Source organism: Gastrolobium bilobum, unplaced genomic scaffold (genome assembly GCF_033153095.1).
Source record: "Gastrolobium bilobum isolate Gb01-03AN ecotype WA unplaced genomic scaffold, APGP_CSIRO_Gbil_v1 utg36430, whole genome shotgun sequence".
Lineage (NCBI taxonomy): Eukaryota > Viridiplantae > Streptophyta > Magnoliopsida > Fabales > Fabaceae > Gastrolobium > Gastrolobium bilobum.
The window spans coordinates 103,292-112,733 of record NW_026896516.1 but is presented as its reverse complement, the minus strand read 5'-3'; the positions used below and the strand labels follow the sequence as shown (position 1 = coordinate 112,733).

Genomic DNA, 9,442 nt, shown 5'->3' with positions numbered 1-9,442 from the left:
TCAAAACTTTTTTTCCTTTTACCTTTCATATTCCACTCTCACCCAAAAAATAAAATAAACAGTAAAAAATAAAAACTATAGTTCTTAACCAACGTTAATTAATCACAATCACAAAATCGATGTGGACAGTGGACCCCACAGAGTGGGCGACCCCGTAATTGAGTTGAGAATCTAGGGGCATTTGCGTCATTTGTGGGATCCCCTGGCTCCCCTTAACTGTCTCGGTTGATACACAGAGACGCGTACATATATACGAATTCATAGCTCCACCATTTCCATCTTCTCATCGACACATCCAGAAGGAGACTCACACCAAATCTCCCACTTTTTCCTTCTTCCATTCTTTTCTCAAAACTCTCATTCTTATTTTTCTTCCCTCTGGATTTGATACAATTATGTAAGTTTTTCTCAGTTATTTATTTATTTATTTATTTATTTGAGTTTCTGTGGCTTGTGCTTATGATCCTGGTGGTGCCCATTTCCTTTTTTGTAATTTGTTTTGTAAAAAGAATTGAGCTTTGGGTAAATGAGTGTTTTTTGTGACGTGGGTATTGCTCCTTTTTTTTTGGGTATCCTATTGCTCCTTTTTTTTTTATGGATCTGTGATGTTTGTGAAGATAATGTTTTTCTCTGTTCATAGATGTTGTGCTTGATTTCAATGTGAGCATTTCAGCTGGTTGTAGGATAAAAAATAGATCTGTCCTGGGTTTGTAATTATGGGTTCTTACGTATGCTTGAGTACGTTCAATGTGTTTAGTTATGTCAAAAACAATCGTTGCATTTTGTAGCGATTTTGAGGAAGTTTAGTATTGCCTTTGTTTTTTTCTTTTGGTGTTGAATTTTGTGCGTTTCATGTGCTGTTGTGTTTTTTTTTTTTTTTTTTCTCTAGATGTTGAAGAATGGACTTCTTTCCAGCAAGTCATTGATGAATATTGTAACCTTTTTTTCGTTTATTTTTTTGTATGTTTTTACGTAATAACTAACTGAATCAAGAAAATATTTTGTTTTGTTTTACTCTTTTATTTCTGTTGGACTTATATTGAGCTTTGGAGCTATCATTTACTTCTGGTTCTTTTCTCTTGTGCACTGATATCATGGAGGTTGGAAACTACTACAACCTCCTTCCAATCCCCCCAAACGGTTCACCATTAGCATTGTCCTGGTGCTTTAATTTCCTCATAGTTCTGTTCAGTTTCTGTTGTTATGGCTATAGTATGCTTCAGTTTCTGTTGTTATGGCTATAGTATGCTTTTATTTTACTTTATGAGGTTAATTTGAAAAATGATATTTTGATTTCTGTTTGTGGTTCTAATTGATATATTGTGATTAGTATTTGTTTTTATTGTAGAAGTTGCTTGACATGGCTTCTTCATATACCCCAAAGAATATCCTCATTACTGGGGCAGCTGGATTCATTGCGTCTCATGTTGCTAACCGCCTTGTCCGGAGCTATCCTGACTACAAAATTGTTGTGCTTGACAAACTTGATTACTGTTCTAATCTGAAGAACCTCCTTCCTTCTAAATCGTCTCCGAACTTCAAGTTTGTGAAGGGTGATATTGGTAGTGCTGATCTTGTCAACTACCTTCTCATCACCGAGTCCATTGACACAATAATGCACTTTGCTGCTCAAACCCATGTTGACAACTCGTTTGGTAATAGCTTTGAGTTCACCAAGAACAACATATATGGAACTCATGTTCTACTAGAAGCATGCAAAGTAACTGGCCAGATCAGAAGGTTCATTCATGTGAGCACTGATGAGGTCTATGGTGAGACGGAAGAAGATGCTATTGTCGGAAACCATGAGGCTTCTCAACTTCTTCCCACAAACCCATACTCTGCAACAAAGGCTGGGGCAGAAATGCTTGTCATGGCATATGGTAGGTCATATGGGTTACCTGTTATCACAACACGTGGAAACAATGTTTATGGGCCCAATCAGTTTCCTGAGAAATTAATTCCGAAGTTCATCCTCCTGGCTATGCAAGGAAAGAATCTTCCAATTCATGGGGATGGTTCTAATGTGAGAAGTTATTTATATTGTGAAGATGTTGCAGAGGCTTTTGAAGTTGTCCTTCACAAGGGAGAGGTTGGCCATGTGTACAATATTGGAACAAAGAAGGAAAGGAGAGTTACCGATGTAGCCAAAGACATATGCAATCTTTTTTCAATGGATCCAGAAACTAGTATAAAATTTGTAGAGAACCGACCATTTAATGATCAGAGATACTTTCTCGATGATCAAAAACTGAAGAACTTGGGTTGGTCTGAGAGGACCACATGGGATGAAGGCTTGAAGAAAACTATGGAATGGTATATCAATAATCCTGATTGGTGGGGTGATGTCACGGGGGCATTGCTTCCTCATCCAAGGATGCTGATGATGCCTGGTGGGATGGAGAGACATTTTGAAGGTTCTGAAGAGGAAAAACCCGCATCATTTGGCTCAACTAATACTCGGATGGTAGTTCCATTATCCAAGAACAATGGAACTCAGCAGAAACATCCTTTTAAGTTCTTGATCTATGGTAGAACAGGGTGGCTTGGGGGTTTGTTGGGAAAATTGTGTGAAAAGCAGGGGATTCCATATGAATATGGAAAGGGGCGCCTAGAGGATCGCTCTTCGCTCGTGGCTGATATTCAGAATGTGAAGCCAACCCATATTTTTAATGCTGCAGGAGTGACTGGCAGACCCAATGTTGATTGGTGTGAATCTCATAAAACAGAAACCATCCGCACCAATGTCGCTGGTACTTTAACATTGGCTGATGTCTGCAGGGAGCAAGGGCTCTTGATGATAAATTATGCTACTGGTTGCATATTTGAGTATGACGCAACACATCCAGAAGGCTCTGGTATTGGTTATAAAGAGGAAGACAAGCCCAATTTCATTGGCTCTTTCTATTCCAAAACTAAAGCCATGGTAATTTTTCTTACATTGGTATGGTTTTATTAGTTTTTTGTTATGAATTATCCCAAATAAAAAATTTTATGTGAATATTGATCAGGTTGAGGAGCTCTTAAGAGAATATGACAATGTATGCACCCTCAGGGTTCGCATGCCGATTTCATCTGATCTGAGCAACCCACGCAACTTCATTACAAAGATTTCTCGTTATAACAAAGTAGTTAACATTCCAAACAGCATGACCATTTTGGATGAACTTCTGCCTATTTCAATTGAGATGGCAAAGAGGAACTTGAAGGGTATCTGGAACTTCACAAATCCTGGGGTTGTGAGCCACAATGAGATCCTTGAGATGTACAGGGATTACATTGACCGTGACTTCAAGTGGGTTAACTTCACACTTGAAGAGCAAGCCAAGGTGATTGTTGCTCCTCGAAGCAACAATGAGATGGATGCTTCCAAATTGAAGAATGAGTTCCCAGACTTGCTTTCCATCAAGGAATCACTGATCAAGTATGTCTTTGAGCCAAACAAGAAATAAGCAGTTTTATGTTTTAGACATGGCAGCTATATGTTGGGGCTATCGTTCACTATTCCACTGTTAGTTCCATTCAGTTAGTATTACAATTGCGTTTGATATTTCCTAAGTTTTCATTTCCACAGCCTTATTCATATTTTTAGGGTCCTCTTGTATTAGCAGGTTTAGATAGATGTCTTGTTTTTATTATCTGAAAAGCAAGTGATGGGAAACATTTGCATCGTGTAAGGCTTGTATTGCATTCTTTCATTGCTCATCTAGAATGAAAATTTAAAATAAGAGAAGTTATTATGATTTTTGACATTATTGAGATGTACTTGGATACTTATATGTAATATAGAATGAAAACCTTGGAATAAGAGAAGTTATTTATCAATTTTTAAACTAAAAGAATTGTAGTGTTAATTTTAACAATCTTATTTAGCGTAATTTACTTTTTGATTTCCAATTGCTTAGGTTTGCTCCAGAAACTGGGTTATGATATGGTATTAATAACCCTTTGATGTAGTGTAACCTACTACTTCTATCTTCCAAGTTGCATATTCCTCAAGCATTCTTCAATTTTTTTTTTTTATATTATTATTCATCGGTTCATTGATTATTTGATTGATTCACGTTTTTAAGGACTTGAACTCAAGATTACTGGTTAAATTAAAATAATTTCTTACCAATTGAGCCACGTGCTTCGTGGTTTTTATTGTCAATTTCCAATAAATTTTAGGTATGTTATATACGAATAAATTAATTCAATGGAAATGAAAAGAATGATATTTAGTATCCGAATTGACATTGTTCATATTTCAACCATATGCCTTCAATAAAATATTTGAACTTCCAACGTTGTTAAAGAATGCATGTCACATTATACACATGTTTCTGTATGATGTGAAAACAACTAATCTTTAATTTGAGAAAATGTTCTTGTTGTCTTTATACTATTATCAAAATCATTAAATTTATTTACTTCAGAATTTTTAACAAAATTTCTTTTAGGTTGAAAGTTGAAACTATGAACACTTATACAAATATTATTTGGAAACTCATACAGATCTGCATAAGTTGGCTGTATCTGAACTTTATCAGATTTAATGTTTTAGCAAGAGCATGTGGTTGGGTTATGTGCGTGCACGTGAGAACGTAAAAAATAAAATAAAAAAAATAATTATGATTTCAAGTTCCACGCACGATGGAATTGATGAGATTCTTGTTACTTCCACCGATAGTGTTGTGGTTGTACTGTTGTAGTGTTGGACGATGCAATGTGACGTGCGGACTTAGAAATTTTTTACAGGATTATCAGTTTCTTTTTATACTAATTACATTTTTAATAATATTGAGATTATATTTACAAATTTTTTATATATAAATTTTTACAAAATTAACTAAGTATTATGGGGAATATACATTTAGATATTTATATTTTTTGAAATACATAGTTAAATTTATAAAAAAAAAAATTTATAAATATAATATTTTTCATATGCATAAGATAATACATATTTATCAGTACAGAATAAAAAAATATTTCTTAATTCTCTAATCTCTTGATGCAAACGAGTACCACGCAACTGGACGGAGCCTTGCGAACGTTGTTGCTCCAATCATATCCACTAGTGCCACGCTACAAGCGAGATTATTAATTTATTTGCACGAGGCATATTTTTTTGGGTATATAAAAGACGAGGCTTCTTTTTATTATTATTATTATTTGGTGATTGACGGTTTGTTTATCTATTTATTCGGCAGCTTAGTTTGTTTACGGAAAAAGTGTGTATCATTTTAAAAAATGTAAAGTTGTGTTATTTTAAGTGAGAGAAAGAGATAGATAAATGAGGAGAGAGTGGATAAAAAAATATAAAGATGTGAATCCTATCTCTTTGTGAGAGTGAAAAGATATAAATTGTGTCATTTAAAAAGACAAACATTTTTTTCTTTGTTTATTTGTTCTTTTGAGTATAGCAGCATGCTGCGCATCACGACAACACCTTCCATTATATTAATTATCCTTCCGTTATATTAATTTTTCCCTCAAGCATGAATTTTCTTTTATATATTTATCATGTACCGAAGCACGAGTTACACAAATTTAGCAGCTTATGTTCGTGTACAACGTGGACAACAAAACGATCGGATTAGGCGACTTAGTTCACTGGACAGTGAAATCCGTTGTTGGTTTGTCTATTCAATCAAAATAATTTACCAAAATAGTATACCAATAAAAATTTACCAAAATGAAAATTAATAAAAAGGACAAACGAGCACTACGAGCAGGATGGTGGGTGTATTCAATTATTAAAATTAAATGTAAATAAAAAGGAATAGGAAAGAAATAGGTTAGGCGCGTGAAAGCCACGCGAGTTTTGTTTTCTCTCTCTTTCTCCTTTCTGTTAGATTTCCGATCATGTCGTCGCTAGAGAATTTTCATGGTGGCTCTCCGGCAATTAGTTTCAACTCTCCTGATAGTTTACGAAAAAGTGTTAAAAGATCCAAGGGTGGAGAAGAATTCTCTGCTGACTCGACTAATAGAGGTGCTGGTTTGGGGTTTCTTGCAAGAAATTCTCAAACAAAATCAATCAGATCCTTCGCTGATGCTCTTCGGAAGGCTGATGAACCGGTGGGGGAGGATTCTCTCTGGATCCTGGAAGATGAACAAGAAAAGAGTGTTCCCCTAGATCCGTCTAAGGGGGATATTTCTTAGTGGGGTTTTCAGACCATCGTTGAGGAGGATGGTTCAATCAGAATAAGATGCTCTGAGGAAGCAAAACAACGGATGAGGAGCCCCTGGAGGAACGCGCTAATTGTTAAATTGCTGGACAAGAAAGTTGGGGTTTCATATATGAAGATCAAGCTTGAAAGCTTATGGGCCAAGTCTGGATCGATTGTGGTTGCAGACCTGGGTAATGATTTTTTTTCTGTCAAGTTCATGAGCTTAGAAGATCTGAACATAGCTCTGAGTGGAGGCCCATGGGTGCTGCTAGGTCATTGTTTAGCCATCAGACAATGGGAACCGTTCTTCAATCCATTCAAGGCAAACATCCACCGTGTTGCTGCGTGGATCCGTCTTCCTGGCATCCCTCAAGAATTCTGTGAGTATCACTTCCTGAACTACTTAGGTAGTTTAATTGGCAGAGTTATTAAGGTTGATAAGACTACTTCAAATGGGTAGAGAGGAAAGTTTGCTAGAGTTTGTGTAGATCTGGACCTCTCAAAACCTTTAAGGGGTGAGTATATGATTGAAGATGATGTGTTTAAAGTTGAGTATGAAGGTTTATATTTAATCTGCATTAAGTGTGGTTGCTATGGGCATAATGCTGATAATTGCCCAGCGTGTGCTAAGCCTGCGGATGCTAACAATGAAGCTGGAAGTAATGAGGTGAAAGTAGAGAAAACAACTAGCCAAAGAGTTGGGCCCTGGATGGTTGTCCAGAGAAGGAAATCCAAGGCTCAAACCGCAACCAAATATGGCAATGTGAATGAGAGGGCTTTTGGAGATAATCTCACTAATTTTAACAGATCTGCTCCTTTGAAGAATGCTAATGATAAAGGAAAGGAGTATATCTCAGTGGGGGACCAACATGTTAAGGCTGTTTCAAGCAACAGTAATCTGCATCCTAAAGGGAGAAAGAGTAATGGCTCCTACCAGGATCCTCCAGTAGGAAAGGTATATAAACCTATTTCTACTCAAGGAAAGACGGGTAATAACTCCTCAGCTCCTGGGCTCAACAGAAGCAACATGGGATCAGAAACTAACTTCACTTTTTCCTCGGTTAAGCCAAGGACAGTTCCTAAGAAGATTTTGAAGGGTTCTATTGCTAATGGTTCAACTAAGAAGATTCTTGGCAATGACAGGTCTACTAAATTTGCTTATGGTGTGCAAAGCAAGGAGGTGGCTGGATCTGTCTGCATGGATAAGGAGAATAATTTCTATTCTGTGTTAGACCAGTCAGACATGAATTTGACTAACTCGGTGGTGGAGTTAGCTGATGCCCAATCGAATATTCTTCCAGAGGAAGGGGTGCTTCCAGATGCAGAGAATATGGTTGGTTTGGAGATGGAGAATTGTGCTGATGCTCAGCAATCTGATCTGTTGATGGAGAGTAACCAGGAACTCTGTAATCCTGGTGCCAACATTGTTTGCCAATGAAGTGCCTAGTATGGAATTGCAGGGGTGCAGTGCTTGGTCGAACCGAGAGCTGCTCGGGAATATTTTTTCAGAGAGCAAGAGTGCAGAGTAATAATCAGGATTGCCAACAGGAGCAATCTACTCTGACTAAGAGCAACCCTCTTCAACTATACGCAAGCGTACGTGTCAAGCAATATAGGGTATTGTAGCCCCAGATTTATCGTCCTCAGGGAGCAGTTGTGAAGTAAGAAGCGCTAAAGGAAACTTAATTTGTAAAATGGAGCAATAAAAGAAAGTACTATTCTCAGCTAAGCTTCACGAAGAGCAATCTCTGGGCAGCTAGTTAAACAATGTTAACCATTCTGAACCAGATGATAGCAGTAAATGACTTAGCACGATCATTGAATAAAAATGCATCAATTTAAGTAACTTCAAGAGCAGTCAACGAAATGAAAGTAAGAGCATCAGCTGGTAAAACACAATTCAATTATCGTGAGGAAAAGGTTGTGATAGAAGTTTGAGTTAAGATTAATTTCAGAAAAAGTCAAGTAGGTGTCACGGGTTCCATGTTTTCATCCCTTTGGTTAACCCTGCTTGGTAGAATACTTTATAAGTGGATTTTGCTCTTTCCCTTGTTTTGCTATAGGTAAGCAGAGAGTAAGGCCTTACTCTCCACGTTACTCCATAGTACTTGGAGTTATATGCAAGGAAACCATGCTGCCTTCTCAAAAGAGCATGGATTCACATGGCAGTGCTCCCCATTCCAGGTGTTTCTCCCTCCTTTCTTCAGGCTAAACTACCCCAGGATCTTGATAATGCTCCACACGCCTTTGTCAGTGTTTCATCAACCGAGTGGTCCCGGGATGAGGTTGTCATCCCAAAGGGTTTCACAAAATCAATAAATTAAACCAAAGAGCAACTCAAAATTCATTTATAAAATATGTGTTCCTTACAAAGTTATCCTAAGACAAAAGGGATTACTTCTATGGAACCCTCACCTACTTAGAGAAAGTTAGCTCCTAGTGAGCATTTTTACAAAAAGAAAAAAACAAAGAAAAATAACGAGTCCTAGGATGGGCGCTGATCCCCATTTCATGAGGATTGCTTGTTCCTTTTATAGGGTTCTTCATTTGATCTCCATTGTTCCTTTCATCAAGGGTTGTGCTTTGTTTAAATCCTCTCCAATGGTAGCTTTTCTTTTTGCCAGCTTGGCCTTAAATGGAGATGGTCCCCCTTGCTTTTGGCTCCCTTTGTGAGTAGGAGTATCGAATTCAGGGAGGCACCTCCACTCTTTCTGCTGCAGCTGACGTGGCTGTTTTTATTGCTCAGCTCCTTTGCTTTCGTACTGTAGCAGAGGTAGCACCTCCACCTTCTCTGTTGTGGCTGACGTGACGGCTTCCCATTGCTTCCTTTGACTGCTGTTGTACTACAGCAGGTTTTTCTTTTCCTTTATGCGCAACACTCCTTCTTCTCTCTTCATTTTGTGGTTCCTTCTGATGGGCCTTAGGTGTCCTGAACAAAGCAAACTAACCCAATAGTCATATGTGAAAAAGATAATGTTAAAATTGCTCCAGGTCTACCTTAATTCCCATTTTCGGTATTGCTCTGGTCCACTATTCAAAACAGTTGCTCTATATGGAGAGAAGAAGGTTGAAGGGAGTGATTTATAATCAAACATGGGTTTTGTGGAACAATTTACACTTAATGGGCCTCAACTTTTGAGGACCATCATGCAGCTAAAAAGCCTTTTAAAGTGACCCTTTGCAATTACATAAGGAAACACAAGATTGGTCTTGTGGCCATCTTGGAACCCAGAATAAGTGGTGTGTTGGCACAGAAAAAAATAAAACAGATTGGCTTTAATCAAGCA

The 9,442-nt window shown here is 37.5% G+C and overlaps 1 protein-coding gene across 2 annotated transcripts; it reads left to right on the top strand.

The window, feature by feature from the left end:
- Positions 1-263: 263 nt before the first annotated feature.
- LOC133300204 (trifunctional UDP-glucose 4,6-dehydratase/UDP-4-keto-6-deoxy-D-glucose 3,5-epimerase/UDP-4-keto-L-rhamnose-reductase RHM1) lies at positions 264-3,765 on the top strand. Of its 2 annotated transcripts, none has more exons than XM_061499714.1 (3): positions 264-397; positions 1,349-2,926; positions 3,012-3,765. In XM_061499714.1, the coding sequence occupies exons 2-3, from the start codon at positions 1,361-1,363 to the stop codon at positions 3,450-3,452; spliced, it is 2,007 nt and encodes a 668-aa protein (XP_061355698.1). In that variant the 5' UTR covers positions 264-397; positions 1,349-1,360; the 3' UTR covers positions 3,453-3,765. The 2 variants fall into 2 exon arrangements, with proteins under 2 accessions (XP_061355698.1, XP_061355697.1); XM_061499713.1 differs by having other exon boundaries at positions 286-397; positions 1,331-2,926.
- Positions 3,766-9,442: the final 5,677 nt, after the last annotated feature.